This window comes from Fukomys damarensis, unplaced genomic scaffold (genome assembly GCF_012274545.1).
Source record: "Fukomys damarensis isolate Sample0158 unplaced genomic scaffold, DMR_v1.0_HiC HiC_scaffold_26, whole genome shotgun sequence".
NCBI classification, from domain to species: domain Eukaryota; kingdom Metazoa; phylum Chordata; class Mammalia; order Rodentia; family Bathyergidae; genus Fukomys; species Fukomys damarensis.
The window spans coordinates 17720792-17741478 of NW_022900938.1; the positions used below are offsets into that span (position 1 = coordinate 17720792).

Here is a 20687-nt window from a genome sequence, read left to right on the forward strand (position 1 = left end):
AAAATACTGTGGTCCAGTGGTCTTCTTACTCCTAAGTGTCCTTTCACTAATCTCTTTAAGTGCCTGAGGTGCCCGAAGAAGCTGTCCCTGAAAAGAAAGTGTCCGTGGCTCCTCCTAAAAAGCCTGAAGTCCCACCTGCTAACGGTATTTGTCACCGACTTTAGGCTTCACAACACCTTAAGTCTCCTGCTCTGGAAAATACTGTGGTCCAGTGGTCTTCTTACTCCTAAGTGTCCTTTCACTAATCTCTTTAAGTGCCTGAGGTGCCCGAAGAAGCTGTCCCTGAAAAGAAAGTGTCCGTGGCTCCTCCTAAAAAGCCTGAAGTCCCACCTGCTAACGGTATTTGTCACCGACTTTAGGCTTCACAACACCTTAAGTCTCCTGCTCTGGAAAATACTGTGGTCCAGTGGTCTTCTTACTCCTAAGTGTCCTTTCACTAATCTCTTTAAGTGCCTGAGGTGCCCGAAGAAGCTGTCCCTGAAAAGAAAGTGTCCGTGGCTCCTCCTAAAAAGCCTGAAGTCCCACCTGCTAACGGTATTTGTCACCGACTTTAGGCTTCACAACACCTTAAGTCTCCTGCTCTGGAAAATACTGTGGTCCAGTGGTCTTCTTACTCCTAAGTGTCCTTTCACTAATCTCTTTAAGTGCCTGAGGTGCCCGAAGAAGCTGTCCCTGAAAAGAAAGTGTCCGTGGCTCCTCCTAAAAAGCCTGAAGTCCCACCTGCTAACGGTATTTGTCACCGACTTTAGGCTTCACAACACCTTAAGTCTCCTGCTCTGGAAAATACTGTGGTCCAGTGGTCTTCTTACTCCTAAGTGTCCTTTCACTAATCTCTTTAAGTGCCTGAGGTGCCCGAAGAAGCTGTCCCTGAAAAGAAAGTGTCCGTGGCTCCTCCTAAAAAGCCTGAAGTCCCACCTGCTAACGGTATTTGTCACCGACTTTAGGCTTCACAACACCTTAAGTCTCCTGCTCTGGAAAATACTGTGGTCCAGTGGTCTTCTTACTCCTAAGTGTCCTTTCACTAATCTCTTTAAGTGCCTGAGGTGCCCGAAGAAGCTGTCCCTGAAAAGAAAGTGTCCGTGGCTCCTCCTAAAAAGCCTGAAGTCCCACCTGCTAACGGTATTTGTCACCGACTTTAGGCTTCACAACACCTTAAGTCTCCTGCTCTGGAAAATACTGTGGTCCAGTGGTCTTCTTACTCCTAAGTGTCCTTTCACTAATCTCTTTAAGTGCCTGAGGTGCCCGAAGAAGCTGTCCCTGAAAAGAAAGTGTCCGTGGCTCCTCCTAAAAAGCCTGAAGTCCCACCTGCTAACGGTATTTGTCACCGACTTTAGGCTTCACAACACCTTAAGTCTCCTGCTCTGGAAAATACTGTGGTCCAGTGGTCTTCTTACTCCTAAGTGTCCTTTCACTAATCTCTTTAAGTGCCTGAGGTGCCCGAAGAAGCTGTCCCTGAAAAGAAAGTGTCCGTGGCTCCTCCTAAAAAGCCTGAAGTCCCACCTGCTAAAGGTATTTGTCACCGACTTTAGGCTTCACAACACCTTAAGTCTCCTGCTCTGGAAAATACTGTGGTCCAGTGGGCTTCAGAACTCCTAAGTGTCCTTTCACTAATCTCTTTAAGTGCCTGAGGTGCCCAGAGAAGTTGTCCCTGAAAAGAAAGTGTCTGTGGCTCCTCCTAAAAAGCCTGAAGTTCCACCTGTTACAGGTATTTGTCACTCATCCTAGGTTTCATAACATGTACATTTTCTGCCCTTGAAAATATTTAGTCCGAGTGGTCATCATAATTTGTAAGTGTAATTTCACTAATCTCTTTAAGTGCCTGAGGCTTCCAAAGAGATTGTCCCTGAGAAGAAAGTACCTGAGGCTCCTCCTAAAAAGCCAGAAGTCCCACCTGCTAAAGGTATTTGTCACCGACTTTAGGCTTCACAACATCTTAAGTCTCCTGCTCTGGAAATTACTGTGGTCCAGTGGGCTTCAGAACTCCTAAGTGTCTTTTCACTAATCTCTTTAAGTGCCTGAGGTGCCCAAAGAAGCAGTCCCTGAAAAGAAAGTGTCTGTGGCTCCTCCTAAAAAGCCAGAAGTCCCACCTGCTAAAGGTATTTGTCACTGATTTTAGGCTTCACAACATCTTAAGTCTCCTGCTCTGGAAATTACTGTGGTCCAGTGGGCTTCAGAACTCCTAAGTGTCTTTTCACTAATCTCTTTAAGTGCCTGAGGTACCCAAAGAAGCTGTCCCTGAAAAGAAAGTGTCCGTGGCTCCTCCTAAAAAGCCTGAAGTCCCACCTGCTAAAGGTAGTCACCCTGCTGTCACTCGGCTTGATACCGTCCCCTTGTCTCTACTCTGTCTAATTATGAAAATACTAATACCTTTCAAGTGCCTGAGGAGCCAAAGGCAACTGTCCCAGTAAAGAAGGTGCCTGAAGCTGTTCCCCCCAAACCGGAAAGTCCTCCCCCAGAAGGTAAAAATGAAACTGCTCAAATTCGTGTCTTTCAAAAGATTGTCTCCTTTGTGTTGTGAAAATTCTTTTAGCAGAATGTGTCGTATATGTTAGTTGGTTATAATATTGAAATGAGCTGGTGTATTTAAAGTGTATGAGGAGGAACCTGAGGAAATTGCTCCAGAAGAGCCTCCAGTTGAAGTCCCAGAAGAGCCTGAGCCGGTTGAAGTCCCAGAAGAGCCTGAGCCTGCAGCACCTCCAAAAGGTACTTGGCAAGCTGCTAGGATCTTCAGCTGACCCTTCCCCTTCAGTTGTGTGCTTGGTGAACTTATGTCTCTTTTCACACATCTTCAGTCCTCCTAAAACATCAATTCTAATATCTTTAGTGATTGTTCCACCTAAGAAGCCAGTTCCTGAAAAGAAAGCTGTCATTGCCAAGAAACCAGAACCACCACCCGTGAAAGGTATTTCTCACCGCCAGAAAAATGTTGCTAAAGTGTTATTTTCCACTGCTCTACTTAATGATTTCCATCCTTTATTGACGCTGTGAGCTTAAAAATTACTAATATCTTTTAAAGTTGCCGAGGTACCCAAGGAAATTGTTTCTGAAAAGAAAGTGCCTCAAGTGGTTCCCAAAAAACCAGAAGTTCCACCAGCCAAAGGTACATGTGACTGTCCTCTATTGGATGGAGGTGGATACAGCCTCCCACTCTTAAAAAATGATTTGTTCTGTGTAAATGAGATGATGTTTACTGGCGGTTATTTATAATGTCAAAATACTAATATCTTTAAAGTGCCTGAAGTTCCAAAAGAAGTTGTTCCAGAAGAGAAAGTAACTGTTCCCAAAAAGCCTGAAGTCCCTCCACCTAAAGGTACATTTCACTAATGAGTTTCTGTGGTACTCAGGCTTGGTCCCAGAAGTCACCTAGTACGGAACTCTTGCCAATCCTTGTCATATGACTACCAAATTGCTAGTTTCAGGTTTTAGGAGTTATATGGGTTTTTTATCAGTAATTTTTTTAAAAAGATGATGTACGTTTTTACAAGCTTTGGAAGAGTTTACTAATATGGTATTGTGATTCTAAATAGTCCATCTTTTCCTCCCCACTTAGGTGGGGATACAAGGGCAGATCTTTGACTTCAGTGTGAATTTTGTCCTTGAATCTGTCCCTGAGTTCTTGGAACAAAATGAGAAGTCAATGTGTTATAAATTTCATGTACTTCTTCTCTACTACCCAGAAGTAAAACTAACTAATATCTTTAAAGTGCCAGAGGTGCCAAAGAAACCTGTCATAGAGGAGAAACCAGCTGTCCCTGTTCCTGTTCCTGAGAAAGCGGAATCTCCTCCCCCAGAAGGTACACATATGAGCTTTCAAATTTAAGCTTTGTTGCTTTTCTTTCCTAACTCGTTGTCTCTTGGTCATTCTCTGTTCTTTACTTGTCTTACTTCATCATTCTAAGTTAGCGCTGCTCTCAGGTCTATCTGGCCTTATTAGTCAGTGGTAACTATATCAGTCATGGCTGTGTTAAATACAGCTTTTGTAATGTACACAGAAAGAAGGGAGGTCTTGCAGTTTAAATTGTATTAAATACCAAAAGGACTTTCCAAGCATTCAAATTCATAGGCACAAAGGTCAGGACAAACTGGATAGATTTCATCTTAACAGTGTAGGAGAAGATATTAATTGATAAGAACAAAAATCTACATTGCTATTTATTATTTTGGTGTTGCACATGCCTCAGAATTTTGCTCCATCCACTGAAGTAAAATTAACTAATATTTTTAAAGTATATGAAGAACCTGAGGAAATTGCTCCTGAGGAAGAAGAGCCAGTTCCTGCTGTGGAAGAGGAGGAACCTGAAGCCCCGCCCCCACCAGGTACAAGGCAGGATCCATTGCATGGAAAACACGATTTTCATATTTATTGTCCGACTTATTAAAGTAAAATGTTTATCTTCTGTCTCCATGCTTGAAATTTGACTTCACTGACAAGAGTAACAGTTATTCCCACAAATAGAACTTTGATCCTACAGAATTTTATAATAGTCACACCAAAGAGAAATGTGTGGTCTTTTTTGTTCATTTCTTATCATTTATGTTGTCCTTGTAATCATCTGACTCTAAAAGAAGTTCTTATTCTTCAAGTGCCTGAGGAGCCCAAGAAGATCCCAGAGAAGAAATTTCCTGTCATCAAAAAGCCAGAACCTCCACCTCCTAAAGGTACAGATGTTAAAATAAATATGTTCAGCATTGTGTGTGTGTCAAAAATGTATGTTTTCATTATGTGCCATGATGTATTGTGGTAATTTATTGTTATCTATGTTATGTTGCTGAGCAGACTTGTAAAATTAATGTTAAATTACGTCTTACAATTTTGTTACTAAATGCTACTAATATCTTTGAAGTACCTGAGATGCCAAAGAAAATTGTCCCAGTAAAGAAGGTCCCGATTGTTAAGAAGCCAGAACCACCAGAAACCAAAGGTATTCATGTCATAAGTAATACTGTAATTCTTTAGAAAGTATTCTAATATCTTAAAGTATAATCCACTAAATTTTTATTGTATTACAAAGCAGGGACAAAAGTGTCCTCCTTTTGTTTCTATACTTTTAATGTTGCTCCATTAATTATAAAGCTTTTATTGATAACATTTTAATACACTTTTTAAAACGAAACTAATATCTTCAAAGTGTCTGAGCTGCCCAAGAAACTTGTTCCAGTAAAGAAAGAACCTGCTGTGCCTGTTACCAAAAAACGAGAAGTCCGCCCAGAAAAAGGTATCTACCACGAAGAAATATAATTCCCTGACCATTCATTAAGCATTTTAATTCTTAGAACAACAACAACAACAAAGAAATTGGGGAAAATAGTATATTAGGCAAAGGGAAAAGCATACTGAAAAGCAGTGGTAGAAGGTGCTAAGAAGTTCAAAGACTGTTAGGGAAACATAATTTGAGTATGGACTGACTGTTGAATATCTTGAAAGTTGTGTTAGATATAAAGATGGGAGTCATACTTTTAAGTTCTTTGGATGTCAGTGTAAGGCTTATACTTTACCTTGTAGGCATAGACAATAGAAAGCTTCCAAGGTTTTGATGCAAGTGTTCAAAGTACTAAGATTTGGGCCTTAGATAATTGGCAGCAACTCAACCTATTGAAAGACAATAATAATAGTGAAGAGCCAGAGTAATTTGTCCATAAGAGTTGGACAAAACCAGTGATGGTAGAAATGGACAAAATGGAGTGGACATGAGAGATAGAGTTGGTATCTGTTATCAAAGCAATCAGGGAAATTGAAGATCCAAGATTAATTGTACAGGGTAAAGCTAAATGGCCAAGAGCATGATTCATTAGGTTCCTAGGCTGATAATAGAAAGAAGAGAGTGAATTTTTTTTTTAATATTTCAAGTACAGAAGTTGAGAAATGGGCATTAGGAGCTTAACAAAGAGCAGAACCAGAAATATAGATTTTGGAGAAAGAACTCACATGGAAATAAGAGTTGAGCACTGGGAAGTGTTTACACAGAAATGTTAAATAATATTTTTTAAAGTATCAAAGTTAGTCCAGTGGGAAACCCTTCCTGCAAGGGGTACACAGAAAATGAGCAAATGAAGAAGGCTGAGAATCTTCACTTAAAAAATTAAGATGTCCAAGGAGCACCATGCCAAGCCATCTTCCCCGGGAAGCCTTATAAATGAAGCTCTTTCTGCCATGTTCTTTATCTGCTCTTTGCAAAATCTTGTACATCTTCTAAGTCTTAACAGTCAACCAAATCAATATCTTTAAAGTATCTGCAGTGCCTGAGGACATCGTCCCAGAAAAGGAAGTGTCTGTTTCTGTGGCTGAAGAACCAGAAGCTCCACCCTCCCCAGGTACATGGCTGCCCCATAAATCTTGAAAAGTTATGACTATTGTCTTCATCATCTTGCACTGAGAGAGGGATCTTAATGTGTTTATCTGTTGTCTGTCTCATGTCATGTCTCTTGCTGTTATTAGTATCTCAGGGATATTTAAATAAATGACACGTTGCAGCTTAGCAATTACACTATTCTACTCTGAATGTAGTCTAAAATGAAATACTGTTTTTTTAAGTTAAAGAGACACCAGAGGAAATAACATATGAAGAAAAAGCATCCATAACCATTGGTATAAAAGAGACTCCCCCTGTTGAAGGTATATATATACATATATATATATATATATATATAAATTTTTTTTAATTTCTCAAAAACTCCTGGTAGAAATACATAAGTATTTATAGGATGACATTCCAATTGCAAATTATGTACAGAAGAATTCCACATTTTTTACTAGAATCTTTAATTTGGTTATTCTTGATGGTAATTAATAATTCCAAGAGGCTCAGTTTCCTGAAGCAAAATTGGAATAGTTGCATCACATCCTCAAATGATGACTCATTAATAAAACTTTAAAGTCATCTCATTTCCCATCTACCTGGGATAAACTAGTTGTTAGTAGAAAGTACAAGTGTAAAAAAATGGACATCTTACCTCTTACTTTATACAAGTGAATCTTCTGTTTTTTGTGACTTTAATCTTCACATGCATGTGAAATTATGAGTCTGTGTGAAGAGCTTTGCATTACAATCTCACATCCTTTGTCAACATCCTTTAAAGAACGTGAAGTGGAAAAGTATATTCAGCCTGAAGAACCTGAACCTGAACCAGAGCCAAAAGAAATACCAGTACCAGGTATTCAGTTACCCTGACTTAAATCTCCATCATATCCTTCATCTTGAAATATATATGGTTCGTGTTATTCTACATGTCTCTGCATCTGTATGTAAGGTGTTACTTGTTTAAATGTGCATCTTGTTCTCGTGTTTCTGTGTAATTTGTACTATTTATCTCACGTCAGATGTAGCTTGTCTGAATGCTTCTTTTATTGTTTTTATTAGTGTCTTTACTATATGTCTCATCACCTATGTACAGTGTTATTTTATGTTTTATGTTGGGCATCGTTTTGTTTTATGTTATATGTTGGACATTATATTACATATAAAAAATTTTACTTATTCTTTAAATTTCTGCCAAATATATTGTATATACATGCTAGCATGTATGTATACTAACATCCCTAAAATGCTCTTTCAAGAACCTGAACCTGAAAAGAAGGTTATTGAGAAACCAAAACTCAAACCAAGACCCCCGGCTCCTGCTCCTCCTCCACCAAAGGAAGATGTAAAGGAGAAAATGTTCCAACTTAAAGGTATAAAATACAAAACCCTACTGACCCGCTTCAAACTTCTGTCCTGCCACATGAAGTGGGGCTTGCAAAAGATGTATTCCTATTGAGAGTGTGTATGGGTGGACAGGATGGTACTACGATAGTTGCTTGGAGACGTGTGCTTCTGCTGCCCCAAGGGCCCTGGGTTGCCTTGTCAAGCTGCCTGCTCTACCATATGTCAGACAGTTTGCTGTTAGCATCATCTTGACATCTGGATGCAGAAGCTCCCCGACTAACTTTTTTATGTAGAGTGGGGAGGAAGGTCTTTTATATTCCAAACCGTGATTGCTATGCATATATTGAAATCTTATGCATGAAGAACGTCTGAAAAATCTTGGCAAGATATTAATATTGCAGTAGCAAGTGTATATAAAAGCCAAAACATTGTTTTCAAAGAGGTGTTCTTTCAAATATACTATTTACGGTGTCTGGTAGCTGACACATGCTCATGTACCGTGAAAGAAAAGCATATGACAACCTGTTATTGTTCTACACTTTTTGTTTTCTTTTCTTTTTGAAGTTTTTTTTTTTTTTTTTAATAGAAACCTAGTTGTGTTCTTTGGTGGTTCTTAGGTTCACTGGGAAGGGTGGTTATGAAGGGATTTGATATCCAGCATCTTTTCTCATTATTAAGCCTTATATATTTGTTTCTCTGTTTTAGTTTTTCCTTGAATTTATACAGTTATTGGGGATAGCTGAATGATAGAGTGCTTGTCTCTATGATAATAGAGCAAGGTCCTGGGTTCAGTACCCAGCACTGCAAGAAAAAAAAAACCTGTTGAATTGATGCAGATATTATCTAATTGCTAAAATACTAAAATCTATAAAAATTTAAAATAAACTGAAAAAAGCACAATGCTTCTTTTCATAAGAAATTTGCAATGTTATAAGATTTCTGAAGCTGAAATAGTCTAGATATAATCTTAGATTAGCACTTTTCTCATACATACGTATCTACAAAACCAGAATCTTTCAGAGTAGTTCATTGTTTCTAGTGATTCTAGCCCCTCTGCAGCTCTCCTGGGTTTTAGGTCATATGCAAAAAAGGTAACATTTCTTAAAATATTACCTGTTTCTTGGGCGATACTCTTGAGTACACACGCTAAATGCATCTCCTGAAAGGTAAAATTTTACTAAGAGGAGAATGTCTTCTTCCTGTGAAGAATAAAAATCATCTTCTCAACCAGTCCTAATTTACAATATAACTTTGGAGGAGAACCATAAATATGTTTTCATGGTATCAACACTTTTTATTTGCCCTCCAGTGGCTGCTCTTGGCTGTTATTAATGCTTTCTGCTAATAAGCAAAGCTTGGTTTTGGTTCTTGTAGTAAAATCTTGATCACTTGCTTCAAATTAAATCTGCAAATAATAAAAGTAAGATCATATTCTTTAAAGCTGTTTCAAAGAAGAAAGTTCCTGAAAAACCCGAAGTTCCAGAAAAAGTGGAGCTTACACCAGTGAAAGGTATTTTTGCAGGCTGGATAATGCATTTCTATGTATTATCTCTTCATTTGATTCCTTGCTCTTTCTGTCTTCATAACCTCTCTCTCTCTCCCACCCTTCTTTCCTCCCCGCTTCTCCTTTTAAAGATCACAGTAGTAATCTTGTTCATTTCTTGTATTCTGTGGCTTTTATGCTCCTGTCTCATGGGTGTGGCTTCCATCGTCTCCCATCGGTTTCATGCATTATATGGATATTGTTTGTCTTATCCCCATATGCCATCTTGCTTTTTTCTAAACTTCAAAATAATAAATTTTATAGTTCAGCTGAAATTGATACCAGGAGACATCTTAGATTAAAATGCTGAGTAAGCTCTGGAGTTTTACCAAGCATCTGCAATTTGATCAGCATTATAAGCACTCATAACCCTATTTCCTTCTATATTAAATGATTCACAGGGAGTTTCTCATGATATACGTCTCAGTCACTTTCTTCTACTCAGTCCAACACATTTTCTCAGGGGTACAGATCTCATATTTTAGGAAAGTTTCATTATCGCTGCTTATCACTTGTCAAGTTATTTTTCTTTAGCCTTTTCCCTATATAAAATTAGCCCCCAAATAAAAATATCATTAAATTCTAGAAAATAACTATTAAAATAACCTTTTCTTCCAGTTAGGTTAGTGGATAGCAATACTCTGTTTACATAATGAACCTCTCCAAACCCAGAAATTGAGTCTGTTCTTGGTCACTCTGGAACTGTCAAAAAAAAAATCACATATTTCCTAACTCACAAAATGGAGGTCACAAAATAATTTTATCATAGATATTAACTAGTAAACATTAAAATGGAACATAACGACATAAAATGACTTTGAAAATGGTAGCCACAGTGATGTTCTACACCTGGGTTTTGACATCAATAAGATCTTTAAAATAAAATAATAATATGGAAAACAACTGCACAGATATATTTTCACTGTGTCTGCTATAAAAGTAAAGGAAGTGTGTATTTTGCCATCTCACCTTGCACTGATTAGATATAGAAGTTTAATCAATTAAAGCTGTTTCACAGTAAGAATCTTGGTAACTCAAATAGTAATGAAGGTCAGCACAAGTTGTTGTGGATGAAAAATTTAATGTTTAACTATTAAATTTTTACTTAAAATATCTGACATTACAAAACATGTTTATTTTAAATGAAATATATACTTACCTTTTGTGTTTCAACTCTTCATAAAAATGTAAGCAATGTTATCTCCATCATGTAAAAATCTATTTAATGAATTTCTAGTGCCCCTTTAAGCACCAAATGGAAAATTTTGTAGGAATATTGAGGGTTCATATGAGTGAATAAGTATGTCACATGCACAAATAAATGATGTTTTAAGTTTGACTGACATTCATAGAGAGGTAAAATGGTTCAGTTATCTCTAAGAGTTTTGTTTTTGTTTTCTTATGTAGTCGTTGGAGACTATAATAGCAATAACAGGCTGCTCTAAAAAATAGCATCGCCCACCAGAATTGGCATTCGTTGTTGATGCAAAAGGAAATTAATTGACAATTCCTGGGGATTGTTGTAGTTTTGCTTTTTGAGACAGGGTCTCACTATGTAGTTGAGACTGACCGGGAACTCAGTATGTAGCCCAGACTGGTCTCGAGCTCAGAGCGATCCTCCTGCCTCAGCCTCCCGAGTGCTAGGATTACAGGCATGCACCACCATGCCCGGCAGGATTGTTGTAGTTTAAATTCAAGATTTCTAATTCATAAAAAAAAAAACAAGCTTCTAATGTTAGCTTGGAAATTTTGTATTTCAATAATTTTAAATTAGTACTCTTTCAAAATGGAGACCTTATCAAAGTGTACTTCTGTTCAGAAAGTGAAATATGGCCTTTTCCCAACATCAAGGGCACAAAGCAGATTCCTTAGGGTCTCTTCCTATCGATGGGGAAGATTGAGCGATGGCACTAACTTCTGCCAATATAATTTAATGAATTTAATTGCCAGGGAGACACCAACATAGATTTGGGCAATACACGAGCCTTTGTAATTTGATGAAAGATTCATACAGTTAGGACCAGAATCTTCTGTATTCATCAGGATGAGTATATTTACATGCAGTTAATTTATATGCAGCTGAATTTCATATTTCTGGTTTGTACAGATGTTTGTAGAGGAATTAACTTGATGTATATTAATTGCTTTCAAATTCTTTAGATTTATATACAACAAAAATTGTTTTTGACACATTATAGTTAAGCAGTTTGAAGGAGAAACATTTTTTCTTGTTGAAATTCCATTTTTATGTGAATTCCATTCAAAATTTGAAATCATATTCTTTTAAGTGCCTGGAGCTGAAAAGAAAGTTCGAAAATTACTTCCTGAACCTAAACCTCAGCCCAAGGAAGAAGTTGTTCTGAAAAGTGGTATAGTATTTTTCTGTTGTGATACCAGCTTTAAGTATCTAAAACAAATCAACTTGAAAGCTTACAAAATATTTCTGACCCTTGATTTTCATTGAATGAGATTCTCTGCTTATCAAAATTTCTAGTTCATTAAAAATTAAGGATGCTATCATTTCCCAATCTTTTAAAAAAGAAGACAAATTTTGTGAGCATTCAGTGTTTTGATATTTATAATGCTAATAAACATAACTAAGTTTGTAATATTCTAAACTAACAGTGATAATGAGTGTCATTTGTCATAACCAAGTCACACAGTAAATAAAATACACTAAATCTGTTAAATACACAAAATTATCTCAATCTAAATTTAGTATTTAAATGTTAAAGTATGACACAGAATCACCATGACTAATAAGTAACCTTTGTTAAAGACTGTGTGATTTTCTACTAAATGTTTAAGAATTAGAAGCAAAACAAAAAATTAATGAAAAGCAAGATATTCAAGTAAATCAAGTTTTAACATTGCCTCCATATGAAATTACAGATTTCTAGGTCACATTTCTTTAGATAACTCTCCTTAAGTAAATTTCAACTTCTATTTAAATACTCCTCAATAAACTTTAACATTGAATTATTATTAGAATTGGTTACCATTCACATTATTCATTTGATCCATTTCTGCTGTATAGTTGTCTCTGAATAGAATCTCTAGTAATATATGAATTAACATAACAAATTCTGGATTTTCTTTCATGTGTGTAAATGCCAATTTCCCAGGTACTAGCTTGCATGCTTTTCATTTTCCTTGCTTTGTACCTAATTTCCATTTGTCAGTCTTGTTCAGCATCTTCATTTGTCTTGGCTTACATATAAACCTTTTTGTCTTTTAAGTTCTAAGAAAGAGACCCGAAGAAGAAGAACCTAAAGTGGAACCTAAAAAAGTAGAAAAAATTAAAAAACCAGAAGGTAGGGATCTTAATGGTAATTTGTGAAATTATCTCTTAATATAATAGACATTTAGCAAAAGGTTTATCTTGTCAACCTAAGTGAAGTTAAACGTAAACATCACTTCATAATTCATTTGTATGTAATGTATGTTTTTCATTGTCTGCTTTCTGTTTAAATATTTGTATAGTAATTCCCAAATTCATTCATGTATTCTCTATACTACATCATTATTTTTCCCTTGCCTCTCAACTTCTCCCAGAGGAAATGAATGAAATAGGTTGTAGAATAATATCATGGGAAGGCAGTGGCTAATGTTTCACCAAATTTAGGGGCTTTTAAAATGAATTGATCTTTTGATATTATTAACCTACTCTTAAAGAGTATATTTATTGAAAACTGTGATACAAGTGATTTAGCAAGAGAAAAAGCTAAAGGGAGGCGGGGACAAGTCGATGAAATAAAAATGAATTGAGGCAGAGTTGAGAAAATAGAAATCAGTGAAATATAAAGTTTTTGTAAAAACCATCAGTAAAGACTATGAAAAATAAATTATTTTATCTGCTATTTCAGGTAAGTTGGTTTCTAAGTGTTCAGATTTTAACACTAGAAAATACAATCTTATTCTCTTAAAGTACCGGCCCCACCACCGAAAGTTGAAGAGGTTGAAGCACCTCCGCCTGTTACTAAAAAGGAAAGAAAGATTCCTGAACCAACAAAAGGTATAAACTTGCTGATACTTGCTTAGCTGCCTCTAGAAATGGGAGTCCATAGCGCTTAAACTATCACTATTCTGTCATCTAGCTTCGAGTCTTAAACTAGTGACTTTGATCTGGTCATCACATATATCTTTTTTTTTTTTTGCCATTTTTCTCTTCTCTGGGAATAAGCACTCATTTGTTAAATTACTAGAAAAAAATGTATTAACAGACAATGATTGAATAGCAATATTAAAACCAGTAAGTTGTCCTATTGTACTTTTTGAATATTTGGTCTAAAAATGAAAAATAAGCTTCAAATAAGTAACTGACAACTACACGTGTATGAATTCCCATATCTTCTAGGATATGTTAAGCTTGCTTAATTTTAGTTTTGACTTTATGAAAAAATTCAAAAATACTGTAATAACCTGCTCATTACTGTGAATTATTTTAGTGCCTGAAATTAAGCCAGCAATACCTCTCCCTGGGCCTGAACCAAAACCAAAGCCTGAACCAGGTAAACAAGATTACCCTCAATGACAGGAGTGTATTCCTTCATGCTTTATACAACTTATGTGTACTTAATTTTTAAAAACTAAGTGCAAGTCAGTATATCAAATAATTTCTAATGTTTCGTATGCTTAATATACGATTTGAAAAATTAGTTATTTGAAGATTTCAAGGTTAGATCAGAAAAGGCAATTAGGCCACCAAATAGGGTTTTAGGAAATCACAGTTCTGTAGTAACACAATGGGCATCTCTCTACAGAAGTGAAAACCATAAAGCCACCTCCTGTGGAGCCTGCACCAACCCCCATCGCAGCCCCAGTGACTGTGCCAGTGGTCGGAAAGAAAGCAGGTACTTATTTATCCTGCAGCTTCATTTGCACTTGGTTCAAATTTCAGCCGTCTTTACATTAAAGCATAAGCATCATGTTTAGCTCTGGGACTTTATGATAAAGCCTGACACCTTGACCATCTGATAAATTTCATTCATCTGCTCTCTCCATGTGTTTTGACTAGACTGTACATTCTTGAAATTCATCGTTTCTTTCCTATGCTTGTAAGCCGCGAATATGTTTAGGGCTGTCAAAGGCTAAGGAGACAAAAGATGCTCTAAGAAACACATTCAGGAGTCCCATGAAACTTCAGATTTCCTCTGTGTTCCACAGGAATCATTGCTCATTTGTTTAAAAGACTACATATTGGGATAAGGAATAAGTTCTGTAAATGGGTGATGCTGAGGGTTGCACAACATTGTGAGTGTACTTAATACCACTGAACTGTATGCTAAAATAACTAAAATGGTAAATTTTGTTAGGTATACTTTACCAGCGCAACAAAAAAAGACAACAGAGTCCAGCATTTAAATCTGTCTAAAGATTCAGATCAACAGTAATTTTTTAATTATTCTAACTTAATTTTATAGCATCTCAAGTACAAATTTAAGTACTTTTTAGTTGTATGTTCAGTGGTTTGTCAGCTAGGTGATAATTTCAAAATTAAAAGTGATTTGATGTGCTGTTATTAATCATTGATCAATACGTATCCTATTTGGCCCTTAGCGTGTTACTTAATCTGTTTAAATTTTTTTTTCAAAATTATCTCAAAATTTTGGGCTTTTATTGTGTTTAATAGCATAAAAAATATACTAAGTTCTTTTGGCTACAGTTTTTTGGGGTTATTTTTGTTTTTGTTTTTGTTTTTGTTTTTTGGTACCAGGGATCAAACTTGCAAGGCAGGCAACGGAACCACTGAGCTAAATCCCTGGCCCTTGGCTATAGTTTAATTTGTAATATTTATGATATACTTTATCACTGATTTACCATTATTTCTTTTAAACTTTTATAATTTTAATGTGGTACCTTTATTATTTCAGACAAACACAATGTACTATCCTTGGGCTAATTTCCTTGATCTTCCCTGGATTTGTTTGTCCAATCAACTTTAACACTAAAAAGAAAGGCTTTTGGTAACTTTTGGCCTGTTTCTCTTTTTTTCTATGCCTATTCCTTACTGACAAAAACGTATTCCCTTGGATCACATAGCCAAAACATACAAAACCATGTAAAATATTTTGCAGACCTAGTAAGAACAAAACTCTTCCTCACAGGCCAACAGTAAACCTTCCAGAAGTGGAAAGAGAATAATGATACTTACTGGAAGAATTTTTAAAACCCAAATACGTTGACAAGTTAGCATAGTAACATCAACTTCAGCATATTCCTTCTTGAATATATCAAAATATTCACCACAGAAGTCATATAAATGAACCAACTTCTCTTTATACACTGATATTTAACAAAGAGCACGGCCCATCCCACATGGTTTATTATTGAGCAAAAAATAATTCTGAAAATTGTTTAAATGCTGAGTCTTCTTTTTATTTCAGAAGCCAAAGCACCCAAGGAGGAAGCTGCCAAGCCAAAAGGTCCCATCAAAGGTGAGATGCATTTCCTTGCATACGTATGGAGACCTTTCATTCTAAATTCCCAAACTTTACATTCCAAGGGAAAATATTTTTAAAATTTATGACAATCCTTATTATTTTTAATTAATTCTACTCTGTGTTTCAAGCTATCCACCTGTACTATTACTTAAGTGATATCAAGTATGTAACAAACATTCTTTAACATAATGAACCCTGTAAGTTCTTAGCTTCATTTTTCAGATACCTGATCCTTATAGATGGCAAATAAAATAATTAGACATCAACCTGGGTATTTTATCTGTAGGACCAAAACTTAAGGAAACAAAATACATATTTTATTCCTGGATTCCTTAAGTGATCTCATTTTCCTGCCTGGTATAAAATCAGTTGACCTTTCAATTGCCTGTTCTTCAGTTTTCAGTTCTTGTCTTGTAATTGCTTGATGGCTAGATTCACCCAGCCAGAGGCTCAGTATGCACCTCATGACTTCTACGGTGATGCCTACCTAACTCTTTCATTTTACTTCAAATCAGGTGTAGCCAAAAAGACTCCTTCACCAATAGAAGCTGAAAGGAAAAAGTTAAGGCCAGGAAGTGGTGGGGAGAAACCTCCTGATGAAGCCCCGTTCACCTACCAGCTAAAGGCTGTGCCACTGAAGTTCGTAAAAGAAATGAAAGACATCGTCTTGACAGAAGCAGAATCCGTTGGCTCTTCTGCGATCTTTGAATGTTTAGTCTCCCCTTCCACTGCCATTACAGCCTGGATGAAAGACGGTAGCAATATCAGGGAGAGTCCAAAGCACAGGTTCATCGCAGATGGTAAAGATAGAAAGCTGCATATCATTGATGTTCAACTCTCTGATGCTGGTGAATACACCTGTGTTTTACGTTTGGGAAATAAAGAAAAGACCTCCACAGCTAAACTTATTGTAGAAGGTAATCTCTCCAGTCTTCTGAGCATGATCTATATTAAGTTTTTTAAAATAAACTATTTTAGACAAAAAAGGTCGTATTTGCATGTTTTATTTCATTAAAAATTTCTAAGATGTTGAAATATGTACTTTACTTTTGCACAGAACTTCCTGTACGTTTTGTGAAAACACTGGAGGAGGAAGTGACTGTGGTCAAAGGACAACCATTGTACTTAAGCTGTGAGTTAAACAAAGAGCGTGACGTAGTCTGGAGGAAGGACGGGAAGATTTTGGTGGAGAAACCTGGTCACATTGTGCCAGGGGTCATCGGTTTGATGCGGGCTCTGACCATCAATGATGCGGATGACACTGATGCTGGGACATACACGGTTACTGTGGAAAATGCCAACAACCTGGAGTGCTCATCTTGTGTAAAAGTAGTAGGTTAGTACCTGGGAGGCTGAGAAGGGAGGATCACTTGAGCACTTAGGTTTGAAACCAGCCTGGGCAACATAGTGAGACCCTGTCTCAAAAACAAACAAGAGAACAATGATAACAGGTCAATGCTTCACTAGGAAATTTTGTTCTGCTACTATTGCACTAAGAAAGTGGAAGAAAGAACTGTTTCCAATATCTGAAATTCAAAAGTCTAGTATCTTATCTAAGAGGAAGAATGTCAGTGTATCATAGCAGATTAATGATGTCCAGTTTTGTGAATTGTTTTCTTTGCCTGAATTTACTAAGATTACTTAGATCATAATCATGTTTTTCTTTGTGACCTCCTTTTCATACAGAACACATTAGAGACTGGCTGGTGAAACCTATACGAGATCAGCATGTGAAACCCAAGGGGACGGCTGTTTTCGCCTGTGACATAGCAAAAGATACTCCAAACATTAAGTGGTTCAAAGGATACGATGAAATCCCCATGGAACCAACTGATAAGACTGAGATCCTGAAAGAGGGAAATCATCTATACCTCAAAATTAAGAATGCTATGCCAGAAGACATTGATGAATATGCAGTAGAAATTGAAGGGAAAAGATACCCTGCAAAGCTGACTCTTGGAGGTATAAAAATCTTACCTGTTATTCTGAAAGATAAGTTTTATGTATGCATAAGGCAAAATAGCATACTAAAAAACAAATCGTGGGAGCAAATCATTGCTAGATTGTTTATATTATTTCATCTCTGACCAATCCAGACCGTGAAGTTGAGCTCCTTAAACCAATAGAGGATGTCACCATTTATGAAAAAGAAAGTGCAAGCTTTGATGCAGAAATCTCAGAAGCAGATATTCCTGGACAATGGAAGCTGAAGGGAGAACTTCTAAGGCCCTCACCTGTGAGTAATTTCCCATTTTAAATTTATTATCTTATAAAATAACTGCATTCTACATTCAAGTTTGATGTTCAGATTTGGTAACTTTAAAAGTTACTCTGGGCTTTTATAACCTCAGAGAGGGGAAAGGGTTTGATGTACTTGAGGACGACTTGAACAAATTTTGTAAAATTTTATGACAGATATTTTGCTTACACTTATTAGTTAGTAATGTTAAGCTGTGTAGAAAATCTGTATCTGAAACATTTCTCCAACAGAGGAATTTATCTCACACAAAGGCTGACTAAAATTATTGTTTTTTCAGACTTGCGAGATCAAACAAGAAGGAGGAAAACGCTTCTTAACTTTGCACAAAGTCAAACTGGACCAAGCTGGTGAAGTTCTCTACCAGGCACTTAATGCAATCACCACTGCCATTCTGACAGTCAAAGGTAAGGGGTTTTTAGGACCTATAGAGCTTCTTTACCTACCCCGAAATGCTTTTAATCTTTGTGAAATAAAATGGAATGAAAAGCCTGCTTTCACACTCTCAAAAGCCTCATTTTTTGTTTTTTGTTTGTTTTTTTTTTTTTTTTTTTTTTTTTTTTTTTTTTTTTTTTTTTTGGTGGTACCGGGGATTGAACCTGGGACCTTGTGCTTGCAAGGCAGGTGGCGAAACCACTGAGCTAAATCCCTGGCCCTGAAAAGCCTCATTCCTTATGTTTGGTTTCCAGAAATCGAACTTGACTTTGCTGTGCCCTTGAAGGATGTCACTGTTCCAGAAAAACGGCAGGCTCGATTTGAATGTGTCCTCACCCGAGAGGCGAACGTTATATGGTCTAAAGGACCTGATATAATCAAGGCGTCTGACAAATTTGATATCATTGCGGATGGAAAGAAACATATTCTTGTTATCAACGACTCTCAATTTGATGATGAAGGTGTCTATACTGCAGAGGTGGAAGGCAAAAAGACCTCAGCACAATTATTTGTGACAGGTGAGAGCTGATGGGATCTGCCTGGGGCATCCTGTGTGTGGGCACACGCTTCTGACACTTTAAAGAGAAGACACCAAGTTCAAAGTGTGACAGTCAGCACCACTACATTCCTTTCACAGCATCACCAGAAACTCACACGTGTCCCCCAAACCTAAACTTTTTCAATGGGGAATAGCTCCATTTGAAGAGAATGAATACCATGTGAAATGAGCCCCTTTTACCCAGTCATATTAGAGTAGAGTCTTCCTGCCAGCAAATTATGTTTCTGAACATATTATCTGTGATTGCACTGCAGGTATAAGATTGAAATTCATCTCACCGCTTGAAGATCAAACGGTGAAAGAAGGCGAAACGGCAACTTTTGTTTGTGAACTTTCTCATGAAAAGATGCATGTGGTCTGGTTCAAAAATGATAACAAGCTACACACAACCAGAACAGTGCTCATGTCTTCCGAAGGCAAGAGTCATAAACTGGAAATGAGAGAGGTGACCCTGGATGATATATCTCAGATAAGAGCGCAAGTCAAGAACCTGAGCTCCACGGCACATTTGAAGGTCTTAGGTGCGTGGGACCAACTATAACTAGGCAGCCAGTTTCCGCAGCGGTGGGAGCAGGTGGTGATTATTTTAGACCTGTTTTTCTTCAGTTTTCACGTCCTGATTCTATGTCAAAATTTTTTGGCAGAGGCCGATCCTTACTTCACTGTGAAACTCCACGACAAGACTGGAGTTGAGAAGGATGAGATCGTCCTGAAGTGCGAAGTAAGCAAAGATGTGCCAGTGAAATGGTTCAAAGACGGCGAAGAGCTCGTCCCTTCGCCCAAACACTCCATCAAGACCGACGGCCTGCGCCGCATCTTAAAGATCAAGAAGGCAGAGTTTAAAGATAAAGGCGAATATGTGTGTGACTGTGGCACAGACACAACCAAAGCTAATGTTACTGTGGAGGGTGAGTTGCCCCCAAATCTGACATTTGCTGACTGCGAAGCCGCAATTTATTTGTTCAGCTCCACTAACAGAACTTTGTATACCTCCAGCTCGCCTAATCAAAGTGGAAAAGCCTCTCTATGGAGTAGAAGTGTTTGTTGGTGAAACAGCCCGCTTTGAAATTGAACTTTCTGAGCCAGATGTGCATGGCCAGTGGAAGTTAAAAGGAGAGCCTTTGACTGCTTCCCCTGTAAGTCGAGAGCAGCTGATCAGAGTGGAGGGACGTTGGTTGATGGGAAAAATGTAAAATTGGCTAATGATTTGCAGTCCTAACCATTCATGCACATTATGTTCTTTCTTTTCTTCTAACCTTTCCTCTACATAGGACTGTGAAATCATTGAGGACGGGAAGAAGCATGTTCTGGTCCTTTATAACTGTCAGCTGGATATGACCGGAGAGGTTTCCTTCCAGGCAGCCAATGCTAAATCCGCAGCCAAGCTCAAAGTGAAAGGTATGCCCCATTTGTCCGATGCCTTTCAGCGTTTTCCTTGCAAAGCTTCCTCCTGTGACCCTGAATTGACCAGGGATCATGCATGGAGGCATATTCTGACGTGGTCCACGACATCCTCTTCTTTCAGAACTGCCGCTCATTTTCATCACACCTCTCAGTGATGTCAAGGTCTTTGAGAAGGATGAGGCTAGATTTGAGTGTGAAGTGTCCAGGGAGCCCAAAACGTTCCGCTGGCTGAAAGGAACTCAGGAAATCACAAGCGATGACAAATTTGAGCTTATAAAGGATGGCACTAGGCATTCAATGGTGATCAAGTCAGCTGCTTTTGAAGATGAAGCAAAATACATGTTTGAAGCAGAAGATAAACACACAAGTGGCAAACTGATCATTGAAGGTAAGCTTTTTTGTC

The 20687-nt window shown here is 37.4% G+C and overlaps 1 protein-coding gene across 1 annotated transcript in view; it reads left to right on the plus strand.

Annotated features, from left to right (window-relative positions):
* The window catches only part of Ttn (titin), a 267108-nt gene that overhangs the window by 140521 nt on the left and 105900 nt on the right, over nucleotides 1-20687 (plus strand). The window contains 29 exon segments of the mRNA XM_033756300.1: nucleotides 1817-1900; nucleotides 2013-2096; nucleotides 2376-2459; nucleotides 2590-2703; nucleotides 2825-2902; nucleotides 3017-3100; nucleotides 3233-3310; nucleotides 3705-3794; nucleotides 4228-4317; nucleotides 4585-4659; nucleotides 7556-7669; nucleotides 9085-9153; nucleotides 11475-11555; nucleotides 12426-12500; nucleotides 13115-13201; nucleotides 13635-13697; nucleotides 13950-14039; nucleotides 15573-15623; nucleotides 16145-16546; nucleotides 16687-16965; nucleotides 17316-17591; nucleotides 17726-17865; nucleotides 18167-18293; nucleotides 18576-18839; nucleotides 19135-19401; nucleotides 19525-19788; nucleotides 19877-20016; nucleotides 20152-20278; nucleotides 20406-20672. Of these exon segments, the coding sequence (XP_033612191.1) occupies nucleotides 1817-1900; nucleotides 2013-2096; nucleotides 2376-2459; nucleotides 2590-2703; nucleotides 2825-2902; nucleotides 3017-3100; nucleotides 3233-3310; nucleotides 3705-3794; nucleotides 4228-4317; nucleotides 4585-4659; nucleotides 7556-7669; nucleotides 9085-9153; nucleotides 11475-11555; nucleotides 12426-12500; nucleotides 13115-13201; nucleotides 13635-13697; nucleotides 13950-14039; nucleotides 15573-15623; nucleotides 16145-16546; nucleotides 16687-16965; nucleotides 17316-17591; nucleotides 17726-17865; nucleotides 18167-18293; nucleotides 18576-18839; nucleotides 19135-19401; nucleotides 19525-19788; nucleotides 19877-20016; nucleotides 20152-20278; nucleotides 20406-20672 (4044 nt within the window).